This window comes from Corvus cornix, chromosome 28, assembly GCF_000738735.6.
Source record: "Corvus cornix cornix isolate S_Up_H32 chromosome 28, ASM73873v5, whole genome shotgun sequence".
In the NCBI taxonomy this organism is placed as follows: Eukaryota; Metazoa; Chordata; class Aves; order Passeriformes; family Corvidae; genus Corvus; species Corvus cornix.
In genome coordinates this window covers 2094932-2118843 of record NC_046356.1, presented here as the reverse complement: position 1 = coordinate 2118843, position 23912 = coordinate 2094932, and the positions used below count along the sequence as shown (strand labels likewise).

At 52.1% G+C, this 23912-nt stretch overlaps 1 protein-coding gene across 5 annotated transcripts; it reads left to right on the top strand.

The window, feature by feature from the left end:
* Nucleotides 1-6417: 6417 nt before the first annotated feature.
* ACSBG2 (acyl-CoA synthetase bubblegum family member 2) lies at nt 6418-23863 on the top strand. Of its 5 annotated transcripts, none has more exons than XM_039566116.1 (15): nt 6418-6492; nt 10618-10747; nt 12758-12837; nt 13384-13628; nt 14851-14939; nt 15499-15619; nt 16073-16153; nt 16650-16799; nt 17286-17462; nt 18019-18200; nt 18406-18639; nt 19231-19448; nt 20637-20776; nt 21655-21901; nt 22482-23863. In XM_039566116.1, exons 2-15 carry the CDS (start codon nt 10647-10649, stop codon nt 22592-22594), a joined length of 2178 nt encoding a protein of 725 aa, XP_039422050.1. In that variant the 5' UTR covers nt 6418-6492; nt 10618-10646; the 3' UTR covers nt 22595-23863. The 5 variants fall into 5 exon arrangements, with proteins under 5 accessions (XP_039422050.1, XP_039422047.1, XP_039422048.1 ...); XM_039566113.1 differs by lacking the exon at nt 6418-6492 and adding an exon at nt 6591-6679; XM_039566114.1 differs by lacking the exon at nt 6418-6492 and adding an exon at nt 6595-6679 and having other exon boundaries at nt 13387-13628.
* The last annotated feature ends 49 nt before the right edge of the window (nt 23864-23912 follow it).

The following is a 23912-nucleotide window of genomic DNA, read 5'->3' as shown; positions in this document are numbered from 1 at the left end:
CTAACAAGTTTTTAGCACAGCTAAAACCCCAAATGTTTTCTTCCCCCCCCACCCCACCCTGGAAATTTCCTTTAATGAGATTTAAAGGACCGAACATTCATCTGCAGTTTTATCTGTTTGGTTTGGCCGTAGCTGCCTGGAAATTCCGCAGAAAACACTGGATAAAGTCATGGAAAAGAAACAGTGCCTGTGGGTTTTTGTGTGCCACTCCCTGCAGGGAGCTGCAGCCTCCTGAGCCCACGGAAGGAGGATGTGTCCACAACTTGGATGTAATCAAGTGCAGTCATATTGATATGACTAAATCCGCACAGCTTCTGTCAACACAGCTCCTGCACGGAGGCAACAGATGTGGAATTACACCCTCAGTGACTGAATAGCCCCCGTGCAGGATTTAAATGGAATTTCTGCACCAAGCACAGGTTTTCTGGTGAGTGAGTTTGAATGAGGCTCCTCTCGTTCCTCAGGAAACCATAGGTGCTGAGAGCAGAGTGACCAGGAGCCTTGAGGGGATGGTGGACGGGATCAGAGTGAGGGGCCTGGGTGATGTGGTGGGGAGGGGGCACAAAATCAACAAAACGCACGGCAGTGGCACCTTCAGCACCTGCACAGCAATAAAGAGGAACCTCTGAGGCACCTGGGGACAACCTCTTCTGCTGCTCCTCATCAGACCCTTCCCCAGCTCCATTCCCTTCCCTGGACACACTCCAGCCCCTCAATGTCCTTCTAATCATGAGGGGCCCGAAACAACCCAGGATTTGATGTGTGGCCCCAGCAGTGCCCAGCACAGGGGGATGGGCACTGCCCTGGTCCTGCTGGCCACTGGTACAAGCCAGGATGCCACTGGTCTTCTTGGCCCCCTGGGCAGGCTGCTGGAAGCTTGGAATCTGAATATTGAGCAGAAAGGTTTGGTTTGTTGACAAGGGGAAGCTCAACATCCTCGTGGCTGTGAGAGTCTTAAAGCTCTGTAACTGTTTTACTCTGGTGAGTTCATGATTAAAAACCACAGAAAATGATTAAGTGGCCCTGTGGATTATTAACATCTCGGGCTGAATTGCAGGTGCAGAGGTCTTGCACCTCACTCCAGCTCAGTCAACCATCAGCAGAAAGTTGTCAGCTTGTGTTGCCCCCCAGCTCCCGGGGCAGCACCTGGCCCATGTCACCAAGGGACGTTTCTGTGTCACTGCTGCTGGTCACTCGTTCATCCCTTTCCTGCTTACAACACAGCCTGGGTGGGGAGGGCAGCTGGGGCACAGCCCTGCTCTGCCTGGCAAACACTGTGGCACCACTGCCACAAAGTCCCGTGGGGCTTGGGGATGGGGGAGCATCCCGCTGCTCTCGGCCTCCAGCAGCAAGAGAAAAGACAGAATTCCATTTTTACTGAAGTTCTGGAGGTGCAGTTGGATTTGTTTCTGATGTTACAAACAACTCTTCTCCGTGCAACATCTGTATCCATCTCATTTTAGAGCAAATGGCTTTCCAAAGAATTCTTTTCCAAAATTAGGATTACCTGTGGGCATAGATGGTGTTGCAATTTGGGTTTAGGTTTAATGTTCAGAGGATATAGGCACGGCCTCTGAAGTGAGGTGATATATAACAGCAAACTAAATAATTATACAGCCAAGAAATCCTAATTCTCCACTGCTTTTCAGGCTTTATAAATACGTATTCCACACACTACAATTTGCATATTGCATAAACAGCCTTTGCCCGCTCTGTGTTCAAAATCCATGAGTGTGCAGTTTTTAATGAGTATTTTAAAAAAATTAAAAAGGAGTTTATGCCCATGACAGGCCAGGGTAAGTAGTTTTTGCCCTGTTTTGTTTATGAGAATTGCAGAAGACTCATTTAATCACAGACAGAGGCAGATAAAGGTCAGTTATCAGCTGGTGTATCCTGCTGATGAGTCCTTGGCTTTGCTGATTTATGACAGTTGAGAGTTGGATATTAACCTAGAGCATAATTTGGTGGCGATTTTAGTGTGTGTGTGCCTTTTTGTTGTGTTTGAGTGCTTTTGGGCTGCGGTTTTTTTTGGGTTTTTCCAGTATTTCCCACACCTGTTTCCTGTAGACCCTTTCACACGACGAGAAAAGATGTTGCAAGGCCTTGATGGGAAAGACACCGTGAGCAGTTGAAGTCTAGAAATGACTCAAGTATAAAGACACTCTTCTGTCTCCCTTCCTGCCTTGTGACCACGAGGTTTCCAGCTTGTTTCCTCATCACATGCATCTTCTCCTTGTGTCCAGCTTCAAGTGGAAATTGCTGAAATATTTCATTTCCCCCCATGCCCCGTTATCTTCCAAGTCAATGTCCTGAGGTGCAACAACTTGGGTTGAGTCACTTGCCACCAGTGACTCTGGAGCTGGGAATTCGGGAGCGTTATCAGAGGAATGCTAGCCCAGACTAGCTCCCAGATCCAGTGCCAGGGCTGGTGATAAAAGTGAGAATTATGTAAACTGTCTTGGGCAATTCAGATGGTCAGACAGGGCTTGTTCCGTACGGGGAATGATTAAGCTGAAGAAGAAACTTATTTCCACTCTCTGTGTCCACAGGAAGGGATGATGCTTTTCTTGCGGTAGGAAAGGAAAGAACTTGCAAATGGAAATTTCACTGGGGTGATGTTCTGTAGGGCACAGGAAAGCTGTGGCTGAGGTGAAGGAGAAGCAGCAGCCAGCCCGTGTCTCACCACCAAACCTGTGCCCCGGCGTCCCTATCCACAGTGGGGTGGTTTGAAATGCACAAACCTGGAATCCCCACGGCCCCAGTCTGCTTTTATCCTGGGCCTTTGCTCTTATCCTGATGCTCTTGTGAGGGACAGCTCTGTCCCTGCTGGCATCTCCCCCTGCCTTAGTCATGTGAAATAGCTGGAAATGTCAAGGTGAGGCAGAAATGTGAAGATATCATGGAATTATTTAGGTTGGAAAAAACCCTTAAAATCAGCAAGGTCAATAGTCTAACACTGCCAGCCCACTACTAAACCATGTCCCTAAGTGCCACATCTCCACATCTTTTAAACCCCTCCAGGAGTGTGTCTACACTTGGAAAAAAGTGACTTTTATCACAGAGGCAAAAATCTGTAACATCCCAGCACAGAGAGCCCAGACACTGCTGTAACTCACCCCAGCAGACCATGAACTGAAGGCTTTGTGTGCGTTCTCACCACACATTCACCAACAGGAGCAAAAGGGATTCTGTGGAGGTTTTGGTCCTCCCCTCGAGGTTGAGCCTGTGTTAGCAGAGCTCGAGGCTGCTGAACCTGCAGCCACCTCCTCCCTCCTGATCTTGTGCCACAAGAAATGACCCAGTCCAGCCAAAGCGGGGTCGCCCGCAGCAGGTGACACGGGAACGTGCCGAGATGGGTTTGCGATGTCTCCAGAGAGGGAGACTCCACAACCTCTCTGGGCAGCTGTTCCAGTGCTCAGCCACCCTCAACGTAAAGTTCTTCCTCATGTTGAGGTGTTTGTCTTGTGTTTCAGTTTGTGCCCATTACTCCTCGTCCTGTCACTGGGCATGACTGAGCAGTGGCACCATCCTCTTTGCACCCGCCTTGGAGATATTTATATGCATTGATGGGATGCTCTCTCAGCCTTCTCTTCTCTGGACTAACCAGGCTCAGCTCCCACATTCTCTCCTCATCTGAGATGCTCCCGACTCCTCATCATCTTTGTGGCGTCCGCTGGATCCTCTCCAGTAGCTCCTTGTCTTTCTTGAACCATGGAGCCAGAACTGAACACTGGACACTGCTCCAGATGTGCCTCACTAGGACCAAGGAGCAGGATCACTCCTGCCCTGCTGGCCACACTCTTCCCAATGCCCCCAGGGTCCCACTGTCCCTCCTGGGTTTGTAATCCCCTCCCTGCAGAGCTGCTCTCCACTGGGTCACCGCCAGCATGTCCTGGTCCTGGTTCCTTCACTTTCCTGGAGCTGCTGGGGCCACCCTGCTCCTGGTGCCTCAGAAAGCAAGAACCCCGTGGCTCCCTAGGAGTTAATTCCTGGCAAATACAGAGCCAGCAAAGGAGCTGTTTGACCAGAGACCCAGTCACTCCAGTGCATTTGCTATTCCAAGCCTAACAACTCCCTGTTTGTTTATAAAGGGCTGTGTTATCACCAATCAATAATAACTCCACGGTATCAACCCCTCTCCTGCCTGTGGCAGGGCTGCCCGAGGACCACCTGGGCTCATCTCTGCTCTAACCTGGTCCCTCACCACCAGCACGGTCCCCTTTGGCCCCAGAACCAGCAGGAATTCAGCAACCACCACAGGATCTATCTTGGGAGTGATGCCACCTCCGTTTGACGGGCAAGGACACAGGGAGCACTAAAAAAGCCGCTCACCCGAAGTAATTTGTTGGCTCAGGGAATGGCCAAAAATAGACTCTTGCCACTTGAGTTAACCTTTGGTCTGTGCCCCTGGAGCTCTCCTTGGTTCACTGGGAATTTTGTGCCCCTCATCAGCACAGCAGGTCCTGGCTGAGGATCAGGGCAGGCTGGAGTGTGAGGGTCAGGAGTCTGTGAATTTTACAGATCTCACCAACAGCTGCTTTGTCTTCCTCTTCAAAATAAATTCACCATCTGAATGAGAGCGGAGCCACATTGGAGGGGCTGCAGAGAGGAGGAGGTGAGACAGCTGGGGAGAGATGGGAGCGTGGAGGAGCTGCAAGGGAAGGCTCAAAGTGCAGATGGGAAACAGCCAACACAGCAGGAACTGGGGGTGCCTGGGCCAGAGGACAGCTCAGGGCTCCTGAGGCTGCCTTGGCACCCCTGTCTTGCTGTGCTGATGCTGTTTTACAGCTGCAATATCGCCAGCACGGCTCTGTCCTCTGGCCCTGCCGCTGCTCCAGCTGCAGCCTGACCTTCTGGCAGGAGCTTCCCTAATTACATATTCCTCAGGTTTGCTCATCAGCTGAACGGTGAGAACCATACCCTCCCCTCCCTGTGTGAGTGGGGAATGTCTCTGGGCAGTGGGAGGAGGCAGAGAAGAATTCACAGGGAAAAAAACAACGGCTTGGAATTCTTGGCCTGGCACCAGAAAAATAGCAGCAATAATCCATTTCACAGATACAGCTGTTTTCCTAACAGGATAAACAAAATCCTGGCTTTTCTGCAGCTTTATCAGCCAGGAACAACTGAGAACAGTTAGATGGATCCACCTGATCATAACCCTTAAAAACAAACAAACAAACAAACAAACAAACAAGTAAATAAATATGTACTGTTGGACTCCAGCTTAAACAAGCAAGGAGGGAGGGCAGGAGATGGTGGAGCTGCCACCAGACCACAGGTTCTGCCCCAGTCTGGTAATGGGGGCCTGGACATCACAGCCAGAGCTGCCCCGTGCTTGTGCTTGTGGTGCTGCTCAGCAGCTCCAGCCCGTGTCCTTGGTTTGTGCTGATTGGGAAACAACAGCACGGGGTTGGTTTGTTCAGGGCTGTGCTCTGCCAGCCCCCACACTGCTCCTCCCTGGAGTACAGGGGGCCTCTCGTCCCCTGTATCCCTAAATCTAAAAACCCACTTTGATCCTTCCCTGGAGATTTCTGCTCCACGTTGGACTGTTCTGCTCCAGCTGTGGTTGGAGCACATTTTACATCTTGCCCTGTCCAGAATGGCCCACGAGCATCTTTATGAACCATCTCCTGTTTCATTTGGTCAAAATGTTGTTATTGCTCAGGGCCCCATTTGAAAATCTTTTTCACAGAATCACAGAATCATTAGGGCTGGAAAGGACCTCTAAAATCATCAAACCCAACTGCCAGCCTGTGGTCACCCCTAAACCATGTCTCCAAATGGCACATCCACGTGTTTTTGGAACATTTCCAGGGATTGCGACTCTACCACTGCCCTGCACAGCCTGTTCCAATGATTTACAACCTTTTCCATGAAGAAATTTTCCCTGATGTCCAATCTAGACCTCCCCTGGCGCAACTTGAGGCCGTTTCCTCTTGTCCTATTGAACCTCGCCCTTAACCTCACTTCATTTTAGGGAAAAAAACAGCTTCCAGAAGCATTCCGACTATTATCCTCCTCTTCCCGAAAACTTCTGCTGCGTTGCCCCACACCACCAAAGCACCCCAGGTGCTCCAGAGCTTCACGCTGTTCCAGCACAGCCTGGGGAGTGTTTGGGCTGTGTTCCAGGCACAGAAACAGCCGATTCCCGGTGTCCGGCACAGCCGATCCCCGACTGCCGCCGTCCCGGACACCGCGCCGGGCACTGACCGCGGGTAACCCGCGCCGCGGGGGGGGCGTGTCCTGGCCGTTATTGACAGCCGCCTCCTCCAATCGCGCGGCGGTGCGCTTCACCCCCCCCTCCCCCCCCGCGAAGGGGGCGTGGCTTCACCTCTGCCCACCGCCGTCTCGTCCAATGGGGTGTTTCGAAAGGGCGGGGTGGGCGGGGCGAAACGGAAATGGCCACGCCCCCAGGGGTGAGCGCTCTAAAGGGCTCCGCCCGGCGGCGCGCGGGAGCTGCTGAGGGGCCGCGCGCGCCCGCCGGGCCCGGAGGTAACGCGCGGTCCTAAAGCCCGACCCCGGCCCGGGGCTGAGGGAGGGAAGGGGGATCCCCACTCCACACAAGCCCTCTGGGTGTTCCCAGCGAGTCCCGCTGTGTGTGGGGTGCCCGCCCGCCGCGGGGGTTGCAGTGTGGGGTTCACCATGCCGGCAGATGCTTCTCGTGATGTGTCTTTTGTGGGTGGGTGTCTGGGCAGCGGGGTGGGGAAATTCTTGGTGGTTTTTGGTTAAATGAACACGGGGTGGGTTGGGGGCGACTCCCCCCTAGCCCCCTGTCAGGGCAGGAGGTGGTCTGAGGAGAAGGGAGAGAAGGGCTGTCCCTTCCCCTGTGCCGTCCAGGAACCCATCGTGAGGGACCGTGAGGTGTGCTGGGAGATAACCTGAGAGATTGGGAATGCTCTGTGAGGTGACCTGTGGGATCGGGGATGCTCCGTGAGGTGACCCGAGTGCTCGGGATGCTCGGTGAGGTGCTCGGAGAGTTTTGGATGCTGTGAGGTGACCCGAGTGCTCGGGATGTTCCTGTGCCAGCTCCCAGCGGACACAAAGCCACGTGTGGGAGCCGGCGGAACGCAGCTGGTGCCTCTGTGGAAACTCAGCCCCGTGCTTTCCTGCTCGGCCTGAGGGGACTTCCCCCCGCTGGCGACCGTGCAGATGGTGTGGTGAAGCAAAAGCTTAGGAAAGAGGAGCCTGGCTCAGCCTCCTGGTGAGTCACACTGCTGGGGAATTCACCTGGAATATCCCGCTGTCCTGGAGAAGCAATGTGCCTGAAATGGAGAGTTCTGTGCTTGTCTGCGTGGCTGGGGAGCTGGGCCTGGCTGACCATTGATGGGCAGTGGGCAGCTTTCTCCGGCCAAAGCTCAGCTCTGAAGGTGCTGTGGTGGAGGCAGGTGCCTGTCTGCAGTCGTGACAGTCACTCATTGTCCTTACAGAGGTTGAAGTAACTTTTCCTCCTGTTTTCTCCACCCTAGCACATGTGGTCAGTGGTGCTGCCAAGGACAAAACATTCAGTGCTCAGGAAGCTTTTATCACTGCCTCCTTTAGAAACGGAGTTTATTTAAGAGGAAGAAGAGTGGGTTGCTCAGCTTTTGTTTCCTCACTTAGTAAACTTTAAAGGTAACATAGGAACAAAGAGGCCCAAGTTTCACTTTTGATGGTGATGTGGCAATTGCCTGGAACCGCTCTGGACAGGGAGAACTGGAGCAGAGCGGATGTCGTGCCTTTACTGGTTAAAGAAATCAGCCACAGGAAGCCGAGTGGGGCCGTGCTGGAAAATGTCAAGTGGCTGATAACGTACTCAGTAATTTGAATTTGAACTGGTGTTGAAGCTCTTGTGTGTTTTAGGTAAAGGTGTGTCCAAAGCCTGTTAGAAATGAAAGCTCCACTGCCTGCCCCGTTCACTGTCATGAGTCCACACATCCTCAGACCTTTATTCTGCTTTGTCAGTGAAGCCCCATAGTGGTTCCAATTCTTCCAGTTCTTCTGGGTCACGGTGCTCCCTCAAAGCAGAACATGTTTTTATTTAAATGATTTAAGGAGTCAGACAGGCTTAATTAAAAGGGACGTTTCTCCCCACAGGTTTTTGTTTGGAACACCTGTGGCACATCATGGTGTGTTAATTCCTCAGGGAACAGCGTGAGGTGGGAGAGGAGCATTTGGGGTTCAAGAGTTACACCTGGCTCTGGTAAACCATGGACTGTTTCGGAGTGGAAAGGACCTTAAAGATTATCCCCTCCCAACCCTGGAACACGTGTGATTTCCAGTGGCTTGTGTTTGTAACTAAGCATCAGGGAGGGAAGGGCCGAGCTGCAGTGCTGAGCAGAGCTAGGGAGAGTCTGTATATATTAGGAAATATTTGCTTCTAACCTGAATTGATTGGATAAAATGCATGTCTGGTTTGGGAAGCTGCACAGTCAGGTTGGACTTCAGTTCTTGGTGCAAGTGTACCCAGGGCTGTGCACAGTGAGGGCAGGACACAGGGATGGTCTCCACTGGGAGGAGCTTTTTGCTCTTGAGTGACTGAAGGTGATGCAGAAAGCCTACCTTGGACATGAAACTTAGAGGGATGGAACACTCTGCTGTGAGGAAAGGGTGAGAGTATTGGGATTGTTCAGCCTGGAGAAGAGAAGCTTTGGGGTGACCTAATTGTGGCCTTCCAGGACCTGAAGGGAGGCAGCAAGAAAACTAGAGAGAGAGAGGGAGAGACTTTAAAAGGGCCTGGAATGCCAGAACAAGGGGCGTTGGCTTCCCACTGACAGAGGGGCAGGTGGGCGAGGGAGGGGAGGCCCAGGCTGGCACAGGGTGCCCAGAGCAGCTGGGGCTGCCCCTGGATCCCTGGCAGTGGCCAAGGCCAGGCTGGACACTGGGGCTTGGAGCAGCCTGGGACAGTGGAAGGTGTCCCTGCCCATGGCAGGTGGGGAATGGGGTATTCTTTAAGGTCCCTTTCCACCCAAACCATCCCGGGATGCTGTGATTCCCTTGTAGCTGGAGTGAGAACGCCTCCCCCTTTCCCTTGAAACTTCGTTACTGCACTAATGCACAGCTGGCAAGAGAAACGCTGCAATTAGTGCAGAGGCCAAAGCTTCCCTCAGGGGCACTGGGGTGCCCTGAACCCCTCGCTTTGGGGTGCTGGGAACGAAAGTGGGAGCAGCATTGCGAAAGGGGGTCAGGAGTGACGGCAGCTGCTGTGGTCCGTCCCTCCTGGGCTCTGCTCGGCTTTTCCTTGAGCAAGAGAGGCCGTGGGGACATCTCGGGTGGCACCGCGGGTGGGTTTGCCCTGCCACGGGTGCGTTTGGGCTGCTCCGGGCTGGGCAGGTCTGAGTGGCTGCTCCGAGCACGGGGCTGCTGATACAACACCCTCTTCTCAGACTCCCAATAAACCTCTCTGGTGTTCCAGCCCAGAACGGGGTGTGGGGCAGCGTCTGCCAGTTTCCTCGGCGCTTCAGAATGGGGATTTTTTGCAGCCATCCCCCTCTCAGCTGCTCGTGAATTAAACTATTTTCGGCGTGGTGACTCGCAGGCTGTAGCAGAGCTCGGCGTGAGCAGCAACGTGTCCTTGCGCGGATGAGTAAGCGGAAAGGGGGACGTCCCCGAGTTGTGGCTGGCGTGGCTTTCCTCTCCCGGCAGAGGCAGGAGGCTGCAGCGTGGCTGGGTCGGATTTATGAGATAAAAAGACTCCTTCCTTTCTCTCCTGTCCCTCATCGAGATGCTCCTCAAACATACGATTTAAATTTAAAAAATATGCTACTCGCATCATACGATTTAAATGAGTCTGTCTAATGCAGGCACAAAATAGCAAGCACAAAATCCACTTCTTAGAGAGATCAAGGATAATGGGATTCATCTCTAATCAGCTTGAAATCCCTTGAAACAATTAAAGCTCAGCCTGGCAACTCATAAGCACCAAAGGCTTTTGATGAGTGTAAACCTTAAATAAAACCAGCGTTTAGAACACACTTCGTTCAGGCGATGAAATCCCCCAAGACGAGGTGCTGAAAGCAGCGTGAGAGCCACCAAAAAAACCAGCTGCAAAACGCTTATTTTGATGAGAACAGGCTAAATGTGGGGTGTCCCAGGGCTGTGTCCCCCCAGAGGGACCTGAAATCCCCGGTGTGCCGAGGCTGACGGGCAGGCGTGGGGCCAGAGCCTCCTTAAGAGGCGGCGGTGTGGGGTGACGAGCCGCTTCCAATTGCAAGGCAGCAGCACATGACATAAGATGCTCCAGATCTGCCTCCTGGGCGCTAGTTTAAAAATAAAGGATATTACACGTCGGGCTCGGCGCCGGTGCGGAGCGGCTGCGGAGGGGAGGCTGCGGGACCGGCGATGCGCGGTGAGGCTGGAGGGGTCGGGGGGGCTGCGAGCCGAGCGGGAGCATTTGGGGCAAAGGGAGTTGGAATTGAAATTGTTTGGCTCGTGGTGCTCTTGGGGAGCTGTGGGTGTCACGCTGGTTCTGCTGCGGGGTTTTGCAACGACCGGAGCGTGCCCACTGTCAGAATTTCCCCTATTTCGTGCAAATGCAGCAGTCTCGAGTTGTGTGTCTTTGGGGTTGCCTCGCTCACGTCAGTGGAGCTGCTTTGCTCTGACGTTTGACTGTATTTTAATTTTTCAAACCTGTTTTCGCAGGGACAGTGCTGTGTGAGTCAGACGAAAGGATGGCACTTGCAGAACCAGTCCCCGTGGCCTATTGCAATTCAGCTCCTCAAGCGACCTGTGAGGTGTCACTGAAAGATGTGCTGCTCAACTCTTCACCCAGGTTTGTCTAATTTGGGGGTTTATTTATCCTGTTGTGACCTGTATATATAGTTCATATTCTATCATGCTTACTTTGATTAATTAAAGTGATTTTGGAAGAGCCCTGCCTCTGCAGGGAACAGCTCATGTGCAGTACCTACACTGATCTCAAACTCCTGCTGGTAAGAGGCTGCTTAGATTTACAGACTAAAGAGCAGATTAGGGTCTATATCTCACCACAGCATAATAGGATCTAGCTGTCTAAAACCTCTTTACCTAAATTTTTTTTTGGGCTGCATTGAATTACATGTCGTAAGGGGGAGAAAAGATGACTTGATTGACTGTGAGGGAAATAGCTGGGGCTTTTCTCCTCATATTACTGGGTCATTTGCATGCTTTGATCACAAAAGATGATGGAGAAATGGTGCAGAACTATTGCAACTGAGGATTAATTTGTGCTGAAAAATGTTCTCAATAATGAGGAGGGAGCACGGAGATGGGAACATCTCATAATCCCTTTGGGGGAAATAAAGAAATTATTTACTCAGCCCTGGTTGCTGGCTTGCAGATTAGTTCTGAGAAGCAGTTCTGCTTTAGGACAGGACATGGGATCAGCCATGTCAGATCTTCCCATGGCCTTAAACCTCCTCATATACCCAAAGCAGTGATAGTTGACTATTCCCTAGAAATTCAGAGTAAATGTAAATTAGAGGGAAGAGATTTCCCCCTTAGCCTGAAATTCACACAGTGCCTGTGCTGGATTTTCTTGTCTTTGGCCTGGTAGAAAGGGAAGAAAAGGTGGGGCTTGGTGGGAGCCCTGCCTGGCTTAGGCTGAGGAGTTCGTGTGGGACCAGAGGAGCTCTCACCTGTGTGCAGTGTGACTGTGAGGGGCAGAGTCAGGGCTCCTTTTTGCCCCAGAGCTGCCCCTGCAGTGTTGGGGTTATTGTGATGTCAGGGCCCTGCAGCCCTTCTGGAGGAGCCTGGGCTTGGTGCTGCAGCCAGGTGTTGCTGTGGGGAAGGGAAAACACCGGCCTGGAGAAACAACACCTGTGTGATGGGCTGAGGCAAAGGGCCCTGGTAGGACAGGGCGGGATGGAGAGTTTGGGTCTCTGCAGGATAATCTTAAATCAGCTAAAACTCAGACCTCAGTGCTGTGCCCATGGTCCTGGCAGGGCATTGCCCAGGGCAGGGAACCCAGCAGTGGCGGCCTGGTTGGAGGGTGGGATTCCCAAATCTCACCGGGTCTGGCTTCCAACTGCTGCTCTCAAGTGGGACATGAGACTTGATTATCCCCCTCTCTTAGGGCTGTGAGAAAGTCCATCTTGGAAAGGGGCAGAGTAAGAACAGTTTTGCAATCAGGCAGGTGGTGCTGCACCAGCTCCTGCAGGGCTGAAAGTGAAAGGGGGCTGAAACTCAGCTGGGAGGAGCGTGGCTGAAGCACATGGGGATGAGCCTCTTTCCATTTCTTCCCAAGCATCTGGTGGGAGCCCTGGCTTTAATAGGAATACCTAAGAACAAGATTTCCTGTTAAATCAATTTCCTGCTCTTTTGCAGGAAATCTCTGTGGGTTTCCCCATGGGGTGACTTGAGAGTGTCCCCAGGGCCTCCCTGTTGTTGGACTCACATACTGCAGAGAGGAGATGAGCTCCAGATCCATGTGTCCCTTCCTGCCCCCCTCCTTCTCCTCCTCCCAGCTGCAGGCTCTTTGTTTCAGGCACCTGGAGCAGACCTTAGGAATTAAATGATGGCTGTTTTTGGGATGATGTTTATGGATTCTTCTGCAGCTCGTCTGCAATGAAAGCTGCAATTAGGACAACACTCACGTGTTCGAAACAGGCAGAACTTGCACACTCTGAGGGACCTGTTCCATTGCTGGGGCCATGCAGGGCAGTGAATTAATAAAGTCACCTGCAGAACATCAGGAGTCACTTTGACATCCAAGGACTGAGTGACATTAAGGGGTGGAGCAAACCTGCCTGTGGCAGGCAGCCGTCAGTGTTCTCATCCAGGGATAATTCCTCTTGCCTTGCAGAACTGCTGAGCCACACAACAGCGAGCCAGGGGAAGATTCCAAGATGGAGAAATGTCAGGTGAACTCACTCGGTCCCAAAGGTGGGTGGATGGAAGTTTGGTGACTGTGGTGTGCATGAAATTATTATTGCAATGAGAGAAGGATTTGTCATGACAATGGAAGAAGCAGCTCAGGTTGCAGGATGGGCTGTGCAGAAGTGTCTTGAACTCAGACTTTAGAGCCCAGCTGTGCTTCAAGGATTAAATAGGCAGTGTCAGTGCCTGATGCTCATCTACCAGCTACCAGTGTCCTGCTTTCAGTCCTCCTTAAAAGAAAAAAATTAAAAATAGCAGAGTATAAGATGCAGGAAGCTTTCACCTTACCAGTACAAGAGCCTTAGGGCAGCAGAGCCGGTTAGAGGGGATGTAAGTGGGAGATGTTTAACAAAATTTGAAAGTGCTCTAGAGGCTTCCAGTCTAAAATACTGGGGGTCACATGGCAAACTTGCCAAGAAGAAAAGGTCAAAAAAGAGCTGTGGGAGGAGGTGTAACAGCATTTGCTTTCATGTGCTTGGTACTTGTATTTCTACTGCTGTTATGGCAGCAGGAAATTTCTAATCTAAGATGCTGAACACTTTTCCTTCCAAGCAGCCTCCCCCCCTCCTGGCTCCAGCGTGTGGACAACGCGTCGTGATGGAGAGGTCAGGCTGAGGATGGAAGAACAGGGCATTGGCAGCGAGGCCCCAAAGACTGTGCACCAGCTCCTGCAGGAAAGTGTGAATAAATACAGTGACTATTATGCCCTTGCATCCAAAAAAGATGGCCAGTGGATAAAGCTGACATATAAGATGTACTATGATGAGTGCTGGAAAGCAGCCAAAAGCTTTCTGAAGGTAAGAGTGTGTTGAATTCTCTTTTTTCGTATTCACAGAATCCTAAAATCAGCACGGTTTGGGTTGGAAGGGACCTTAAAGCTCATTCAGTGCCACCCCTGGCACTGGTAGGGACACCTTCCACTATCCCAGGGTGCTCCAACCTGGCCTTGGACACTTCCAGGGATCCAGGGGCAGCCCCAGCTGCTCTGGGCACCCTGTGCCAGGGCCTGCCCACCCACACAGCCAAGAATTTCTTCCCAATATCTGATGTAAATCTATCTTCTTTTAACTTAAAACTGTTCTCCCTTTTCCTACCACTGTGTAAAAAGTCAAGTTTGATGGTCACTCATTTAAGTGCTGGAATGGCTGCATTCAGGTCTGTCTTAAACCTGCAAATTCCCTGAGTGCAGATGAATCTTAGTGACAGGGAAGTACCTGAACATGCTATGGACACCTTGGTATTTAATATTTTTGACATTTGCTTCCACATTTAACCAAGAAAAAGAGCATATAAGGAAACATTTAAACTGAGGTGCCTGGTAAGCCTGGACACTGCCCCTCCAGAGGCATGGAAAAGTTCATCTTTCTAAGAAAAAAACTCAAAGGAATGCTTACAAACCAGACTTAAATGTCCCAAGTGGCCCAGCCCTTTGCCTGTGCTGTTGGGATTAGGAGACTTGGAGAGGGAAACCAACATTATCTGTTCTTACTGTTGGGATCAAGTCTTATCTCTTCAAGTTAAGGCCAGCCTGGTTTTACTCCTGTGCTGGGATCTTCCACTCTGGGACAAAACCAGGCAGTTAAAGACTGGGTCTCCAAGAGCTGGAATTTCATAGCCAAGAGTCACTGTCCCTGGAGCTTGTTGCTCTGGCCATTATTGATGTCTGACATACCCAACCTGTACCAAATGTCCCAGGAGGTGTTGTCTGTCTTCACCTCTCACCTTCTCATTCCCAGCCCCAGGAACTGGTAACTCCCTGGATTGCAGGTTTATGTTCCTGTTAGTGCCAGTGAGCCAGTCTTTCCAAGGGCAGACCTCAGCAAATTTCTATTTTCCTGCCCACTTACAGCAGTGTGAAACTTTCACTGGTTCCATCTTGGCTCCTGGGAAGTTTTTCAGTGGGAATTACCCCGTGTAAGAACATGAACTCTTTCCCTCAGTGCTGTGCTCAGAGCAATGAACTCTGAGCTTTGTCCAGAGGAGAAGCCAGGCTGCTGTAATGTCATCTCTTGTTTGCAGCTGGGGCTGGAGCGTTTCCATGGAGTGGGCATCCTGGGATTTAATTCTGCAGAGTGGTTCATTGCTGACATTGGAGCTATCCTTGCAGGGTAAGAGTCTTGTTTCTTGCCATGCATTTTGCTTTGGCAGGCAGAGAGTGACTGCAGTCATGAGAAGCAGGTTCTGATTAAAACCCCCAATAAAACAAACAGAAAAACCCCCGAATCCAACTGCTTATATTTGAATTTAATGAAGTTAGATAGAACATGAACTATTTCATAATGAATTAATGAGACCAGAGTTAAATTCTTTTTTTTAGCCAGCTGCTTCTCTCAAAATAAGATGACCAGTACGTTAATCCAAAAGCATTCTTATGTACACAGTGATTAAAACATGGTGGGAAATGCCAGAGAATCCCAGGGCTGGATTGTGATATCTGCCTTCCACGTGAGACATTTTGGTGCCTCACGCCACTCTTGACATTTCCCACGCCCCAGAACAGAATCTTTCCTCTTGGAATTAAGCCCTCCCCTCTTTGTTGACATTTTATGGGATATTCTTATTACAGTTTTTTTTCTCTGAAATGATCTGAATTTTGACAGCAGCTCTGCTTGTCCTCTAACTCTGTGTTTTGCTTTTCTGTTTTGTTTTTTCCCTTTTCCTTTGCAGGGGATTTGCTGTTGGGATCTACACTACAAACTCTCCCGAGGCCTGTCATTATGTGGCAGAGAACTGCAGTGCCAACGTTATAGTGGTGGAAAATCATAAACAGCTGCAAAAAATCTTAGAAGTAATTATGTTTTTTAAATGGCTGGGGGGTTACAGCAACCTGTTGACAGATGTGGGAGGGTAAAATGCTGTGGGAGGGCATTACCTGGGGGGAATGCTGGCTCTGAGAGCAGAGGGGAGCTCCTTGGTGTGCTCCCTGCTCAGCTGGGTGAGCTGGCACTGGCACTACGTCTCACAAGAGGTTAAGTGGTGCTTTCACTTCTTAAAAGCCTTGGGCTTAAAATAGGAGAAGCCAAAATGAACAACTGAGCATCCTCTAGGTTGTCTGGTGACATCCCAGCTCAAATTATGACTGTTCCTAGTGAGGCAAACCCATTCTTTCAGGAGCACAGATGGGATTCTCTTGGCTTTACATAAAATGGCAAATAGGAGGAGATGCTAAGTGGGGGTTACAGAGGTCTGAAAGGGACAAACAGCATTTGCTCCTTCTCATGAATCTCCCTTCTTAATACAGATTGAAGATAGACTACCTCATCTGAAGGGGATTGTCCAGTATGGGGAGGAGATCAAAGAGAAGAGACCCAATCTGTACTCGGTAAGTCCTGGGCTTCTTCAGTGCTTGTGAGTCCTGGTTGTGTTCAGCCGATGGCTGCAAGTACCTGTCACCTCCCACAGGACCTTAAATGAGATGGTCTTTAAGGTCCCTTCCACCCCAACCAGCCTGGGGTTCTGTCACTGTGATCCCCTGAGCTCGTGTTGGCTGTGATGGGCAGGAGTTTGCTGTTGTGCAACCTGGATAATCCATGTTGTAAGGGGGCTGTGAGCCTACTGACCTCTGCCAGGCAGCCTCGGGCCCTGCAGTTACTCCAGGGAGTTGCTACAGAGCTGTAAAGCTACTGGGGGTGGGTCTGTCTCCTTTCTGCTTCTCCCTGTGTCAGCCAGAAAACACTGTGGGATGACTGTGGATTTACAGCCTTTTCCAGAGGTTTGGGCAGGGAGAACAGCATCCTTGTCCTGGTGTGCAGCAAAGGGTTTAATTTTTCATGTGGGTGATACCTTACAAAGTGACCGAGCTCTTCTGTTCTCTGCAGTGGAGGGAGTTCATGGAGCTGGGCAGGGACGTGCCGGACTCGCGGCTCCGCGAGGTCATCGCGGCCCAGAAACCCAACCAGTGCTGCACCCTCATCTACACCTCGGGCACCACGGGGCAGCCCAAGGGCGTCATGCTCAGCCACGACAACGTGAGTGCCCAGAGCCACCCCAGCAACTGTGACCCTGGGGGTGCTGAGGGAGAACATCCTGAGCTGGAAGGGACCCTCAGGGATCATCAGTGCAGCCCCTGGCCCTGCCCAGACACCCCAACAACCCCAGCCTGGGCATCCCTGAGAGCGCTGTCCAAACGCTCCTGCAGCTCTGGCAGCCTCGGGGCCGGGCCCATTCCCTGGGGAGCCTGGGCAGTGCCCAGCAGCCTCGGGGGGAAGAACCTTTCCCTGAGCTCCATGCCCAGCCCTGACCCAGCTCCAGCCGTTCCCTGGGCTCCTGTCCCTGTCCCAGAGCAGAGCTCAGCCCCTGCCCCTCCGCCTCCCCTCGGGAGGAGCTGCAGCCCCCAGGAGCCTCCCCTCAGTCTCCTCTGCTCCAGTCCCGCCTTTGAGATCCCAGGATGCTGTAGCTCTGTTGTGCCTGTGTGTTCTGTGCTGCTCTGAAGCCCCTGTGGGTCCCTGTTGCAGCTGACGTGGACGGCGGCGGCGGCCGGACGCTTCATCATGCTGAGCGATGCCCAGGACAGGCAGGAGCAGGTGGTCAGTTACCTGCCCCTCAGCCACATCGCCGCACAAATGTCTGATATTTGGTCAGCCATGACCTTTGGAGTGCAAGTTTACTTTGCCCAACCAGATGCATTGAAGGTAAAAAAAAAAGATAATAAACTTACACCCATCCACCTGCTTGAGCTGGGGTGGGTGCTTAAAACAAGGCTGTGTTATCTCATGGTTCTGTCAGCTTTGCTAACTGGGTTTACTTTGCCCACTGACCAAGTGCCCCTGTTGGTTTGAGTGGAGCCACTCTGACCGTCACCTTTTGACTCTGTCACAGACTGGGAGAAGCTGACCCAGCACTTCTCAACTGGGAGCTGCTGAGTTCTCACCTGATACCTGGTCCCACATCGAGAACTGGTTGAGCAACAGCTTTGCTCTGCCCACATTGCACAATGGCCCCAGCTAAATCTGAGTCCTGGGTGTAAAGGATTCTTTTGTCAGCACTGGCACTGAGAGCATCGACCCTTGCTCCCTTCCCAGTTCCCCCTGGAATGCCCCAGGGGTTCCCTTCTCTTGGTGCCACTGCAAAAAACAAACAATTCCTCAAAACTGATGGCAGAGTCCCAAGTTTTGCTAGTGACCAGAGCTGGCCTGAAGTCTGCAGTGAATCACTTCTAAAAACTGCATTAAATCCTTCTTCTCTCAGGGCAGCTTGGTGGAGACCCTGCGGGAAGTGAGGCCAACTGCTTTTTTGGGAGTTCCTCGTGTCTGGGAAAAAATGGAAGAGAAAATGAAATCTGTGGGCATGAAATCCTCAGCGCTCCGAAGGAAGGTGGCATCGTGGGCCAAGGGAGTGGGGCTGCAGACCAACCTGAAGAGGATGAATGGGTAATTATGAGCTACATTTCAGGAATGCTGATGAGTTTTAGGAGAACTTTACTGTCCATCCAGGATTATGTCCCATGTGAAAGGCCAGTGGCTCTCGGACCCGAGGGGGGAAATCATCTGTTATTTTACTGAATAAACTAAAGTAGGATGAAGATAAAAGGAGGAAGGGGGAGAAGTTCCACGTGTGCCCGTTTTCCTCCCGCAGGTGCTCCGAGGTGCCGGTGAATTTCCGCCTGGCCAGGCAGTTGGTGTACAGGAAGGTGCGCAAGGCCATCGGGCTGGACCGCTGCACCAAGTGCTACACGGGGGCTGCTCCCATCACCAGAGACACCCTGGAGTTCTTTTTGAGCCTGAACATTCCCGTGCTGGAGCTGTATGGGATGAGTGAGAGCTCTGGGCCTCACACCATCTCCCTACCTCACGCCTTCAAGCTCGGCAGGTGAGCACCTTCCTGGGAGCAGAGGGAGTGGTGGGTTCTGCCTCTGGCACATCCCTCTCTCCTGGCAGAGCTCATCCCCAGAGCTTTGCTGCCACTAAAAGGTCACTGGGGAGCCACATCATGGGTGAAGAGATCTGCTGAGGGCAGAGGCAGCAGGGATGTGTGAATTTGCCTTGGCTGGGTTCTGTAGGAGCTGGGGAAGAAGTGAAGGGCTGGTAGGAAGAAGGAAGAATTGGTAACTCCAACTACCCTTCCCTTTAATGACTGAAGGGTGCAGGGTTGTCTTTGGGTGGCTCGTTCAGTCTGCACAGTGAAAGTTTGCTGCCAAGGATGTAAATCTGTTCGTTCCAAGCTCAGGTGTTGAGAACAATGAGTGCAAACCAGCAGGTGTGTGAGCACTGGTCTCTGCAATAACAGCTCTTTCTGCAGCTGCCCTTCCATGAGCAGATGCCTTTGAAGCTCTTTGCTGAAGCTGTCGTGCTAAAAAGCTGCTGGGCTTTGTTCAAACCCCTTCAGCTTGAGAAGTGCTGCTGTAACCTCTGCTTGAATTCAGTTTAAAATAAATTAATCCCTGGTCTGTGTCACTTTCAGCTGTGGGAAGGAGCTGACGGGCTGCCACACCCTGATCCATAAACCCGACAAGGATGGTGTTGGGGAGATCTGCTTCTCAGGAAGGCACATCTTCATGGGCTACCTGAACATGGAGGACAAAACCAAAGAGGCCATCGATGAGGATGGCTGGCTGCACTCAGGGGACCTGGGCAAGCACGACAAGGATGGATTCCTTTTCATCACAGGCAGAATTAAAGGTAACACATCACCTGACTTTACCTTGGTGTTGTGCAGCCCTGTAGAAGTTGTTAATGTTGGGAAAGGCCTCATGGAGCCCAACTGTTCCCCAGCACTGCCAAGGCCACCACTAACCCACGTCCCCAGTTGCCACATCTTTTAAATCCTTCCAGGGATGGTGACTCCACCACTGTCCTGGGCAGCCTGTTCAATGCTGAACAGTGAAGAAATTTTTCCCAGTATCCAACCTAAACCTCCCCTGGTGCAGGGGAGGCTCTGCTGGTTGTGTGATTGTGACTTGCACAGAAGAACGTTTAAATCCTTCTCCTCCTGGAGGTTCCATGTGAACGTGGCTGCAGGGTGTGGTGGGAGGAGAGGGGCAGCCTCTGGAGCCTGGGTGTGTTTGCAGAGTGAGGGAGAAGCCCTGTGATTTCAGCCCCAGCAGAGTTAATGCTTTGTGGGCTTGTTTTACCAGCAGCTCCCTCAGTTTCAGGAGCTTTGCTGGGTGCCCTCCAAGGAAAACAGCAGCTTAACTCTGTTGTGCAAGTGCCTTGTAGCAATGTGGCTCTTGGGACAGCAATTTGAGCAACCCCAAACAAAGCCAAAGTCATGCAAGACTTCAGCCCTCAGAAAGAGAGAGGTGCTCATGTGAGGGCTGCTCTGAGGAACAGGAGATAACTGAGAAGGGGAGGCTCCCCTCTGCTCTGCAGCACATGGGAACCTCCAGCACCGCCCCAGCAAATCTTTCACTTCAATTTCTGACAATTTGGGTGCCCACTTAGGTGCCTTAGACCCCCAGGGGTCTGTGCCAGGGTGCCAAGGGGCTCTGTATTGCCAGACTGCAAACACCTGCGGAGCACCGAGGCAGCTCTGGCAGGGCTGTGTGTGCACAGCTCCTGCTCCTCTCTCCGGGCCTGGCTGGAGTCATGGGATCAGCACTGAGGCTGGAAAAGCCCTTTAAGATCCCTGAGTACAGCCCTGCCAAGGCCACCACTAAACCACATCCCCAAGTGCCACATCCACACATTTTTGAACGCTTCCAGGGATGGTCACCCTGTGACTTTCCCAGGCCTGGTGTGCTGCCTCCTCCAGCTCTGCTGACACAGGCTCACTGTTTGATCAGCAGACACGAAGGAGCAGTTGAGTTCTTTGAGATTGTGGGAAGGGAAGAAGCTCCAAGCATTAATCAGGATTTGATTGTTTTCCAGAGCTCATCATCACTGCAGGAGGTGAGAACATTCCTCCCGTTCCAATCGAGGATGCTGTCAAGAATGCTGTTCCCATCATCAGCAACGCCATGTTGGTTGGAGACAAAGCCAAATTCCTTGCTATGCTTCTGACACTAAAGGTAATGGAAAACAGGATGGGAATCCACCACCTGTGCTGCTGAATCTCATTAAATCCAGGGAGGAGGAGAGCTTCTACACACTTCTAGTGTCTTGTGGAGCCAGGAACCCGCAGCACAATTTGCTGTAGCTGAGCTGCAAAGAGCAGCTGAAAGCACAGAGCTGTCACTTGCTCAGACTGTCAGGTCCTGCTGCTGTTCAGGGCAGCTTTTTCTGTGCCACACAGGGCAGGAAGAAACAGAAGGAAAAGACCCAGAAGTGAGGCTGGAAAAGGAAACCTTTCAGGTCTCCTCACCTCTTTTAGTTTCTTCCAGAGCAGTCTGGGAGGTAAAAAGCTGTCAGGGATTTCTTTGTCAGACTCTGGCTTTAAACTCCAGCAGGACACATCCGTGGTGGCCTGTGCTGACTGTCAGAGTGGGAATTGCCCCTTAGTGAGACCGAGGCCAACAGCCTGGGCCTGGGGCAGGAGACCTGAGGTGGCCCTGGTGGTGGCCCTGCTGTGCTTGTCATGATCGAATGCTGTGTGTGACTTCCAAGAATGCTGCTGCACAGTGTAGGGAAGTAAATTGTGCTCCAGAAAAGGTCTGGAAAAAGTGATTAACTTTGGATAGCACAGGAGGAATTTGGCAGGTGAGCTCTGTACCCTGCTTGCTCCTTGGCCCTGAGGTGGCTCCTGAGCAGGCAGAGATCTCAGGGGTTTATCTGTGTTTTGTCCCCAGCTTCCATTGGCACCCAGGGGTTGGGTGAGAGCTGAGGGGCTGATGGGATTGGAGCGGGGTGGGGAAAGGAGCCTGGGAACCATTCCAGGGCTGGAGGCTCCTCAGTGCAGAGGGCCTCAGGTGCTCAGCAATGCACAGTTCCCCTTCTGCCTGTCCTGCAGTGCGTTGTGGATGCAGAAACAGGCAAGCCTGGAGATGACCTCACTCCAGAAGCTCTGGAATTCTGTCAGAAGCTGGGCAGCAAGGCCACCAAGGTCTCAGAAATTATCAGCAGCAAAGACAAGGCCGTCTACGCCGCCATCCAGAAAGGGATCTCTGCTGTCAATGAGAGAGCTGTGTCCAATGCCCAGAAAGTCCAGAAGTGGATCCTGCTGGAGAAGGACTTCTCCCTCTTTGGTGGAGAGCTTGGTGAGTGGTGGGGGAGGTGTCTGGGGTTTTCCCTGCGCCCCTTCCCTGGCTATTGAGCACCAACAGAACCCCAGTGCACAGAGCTGCCCCCAGCCTTTCCTCACTGTGCCTTTTCCATGTGGCAGTTTGGGGTGGGATGAGCTGGGCTGAATTCCCACTTCTGCCCAACAGCACCCAGGGGAGCAGTGAGCAGTGCTTACCCTCCTGCAATCCTGGAATATCCTGAGCTGGAAGGGACCCTCAGGGATCACCAGTGCAGCCCCTGGCCCTGCCCAGACACCCCAACAACCCCAGCCTGGGCATCCCTGAGAGCGCTGTCCAAACGCTCCTGCAGCTCTGGCAGCCTCGGGGCCGGGCCCATTCCCTGGGGAGCCTGGGCAGTGCCCAGCAGCCTCTGGGTGCTGCTGTGCTGCTTCTGCTCACAGGGGAGGGAGGGAGATTCTATTAAACCCAAAGAGAAGTTTAGAACTGGTCACTGTTCCTGTGTTCTGCCTCTCCCCTCCAGCCCTGCTTCACCCCAGGCCGGGTGGGTGCTCCCAGTGCTTCCCTCCCCATTAACCCCAGTGCTGGTTCCCTACAGGCCCCACCATGAAGCTGAAGAGGCCGGTGGTGGCTCAGAAATACCAGGACCAAATCTCTCAGTTTTACACGGACATCGAAACCCCCTCGGGGGAGCCCTCGACCCGGCCATAGAGCCGGGACTGAAACCACTCCCGAGGGCGTTCCCAGCTGCCCAGGAAGGATTCCCTGGATTCTGTTGAAATAAAGAGGCTCAGCCCTCAGGCAGCCCCTCGGCGTCGCTTCGCTGTCATGTCCTGGCCCTGCAGTGTGGTGAGCGTGGTCCTGCCCATGTTCTGCTGTGTCTTGTGTCCCGTGCTGAGATATCCCAAATATCTCAACTTTGTATTTTTTATTTCCATTTTTATAAGGGCAATACAATGTTTACCTTAAATCCACGTGACATGTTACGTTCTAACCAAAGTTTTCTTTTCCTGAGATGAATGTAAAACAGGAGCTGCAAATCAGGAGCTGCACTTTTCCTGCTGAGGGAGAAAGGCAGATTTTATTTTCCAGCAGTGTCCTCCCTCCCTGCTGCCCGTTTCCCTGCATGCTGATGGTATCCATATAGTTTTACATCTCCTTTCCCACAAACTATTCCTGTCTGAGATGACAAATGCTGTGTGACTACACACAGCAGTGGAGGTGGAACCTCACATGAACTGGGTTTGTCTGTGCAATATTTTGAGTTTGTTTTACCTTTTTGAGTTATAATGAAGCCATAAATTGTATTGTTGAGTTGTATCCATGGCTGGTATTCTGGGAAGTGATTTACTCCAGGATTATTTATAAGGCTGTGTACAGTGTGTGAAATCTGTCTGTGTCTTACAATCCAGAAATGTTGTAGTGTCTGAACTGGGGAACTCTGGAGTGGAGGGGAGTGGGCTGAGGCTCTGTCCCTGTGCTTGGGGAGAGGAGATGGTGCTGGGAGCCCAGGCTGGTTCTCCTGACGGTCTGTGATCAACCAGCCCAAGGCTGTGAAGATCCTTCATGGTGAATTCACTGTCTGGAGGACACAGAATGACCTGCAAAGCTGGAGGGCAGCACCTTGACCCAGGAGCTCCTGGCTTATTCCAGGCTGCCCAGCACCCAGGGGCACTGGGTTTGCCTGTAAATGGCTTATTTCAAACCAGGAATCCTTCCCTGCACACAGGCAGAGCAGCCCAGCTGATTCCCAGCACCATTTCCCAGGGAAAGGAGGAGCAGGGGCAGGTGGGAGCAGCTCAGTGCTGGTATCACAGCAGGCTCAGGGTGGGTTAAACCTAAACCTGTCTCTGCTTTGGGTCAGCGAAATTCCAGTGCCCGGTGGAAGGGTGGGAATGCACTACTGGAACTGCTGCTCATCCTGTGCCAGTGTGTGTTTGCAGAGGAATGTGTAATAAACTCCTCCGTTTGTGTCTCTCAGCTCTCTCTCATTCCTGGGAAGCAGCAGGGCTGGGCCGGGTTTGCGCCG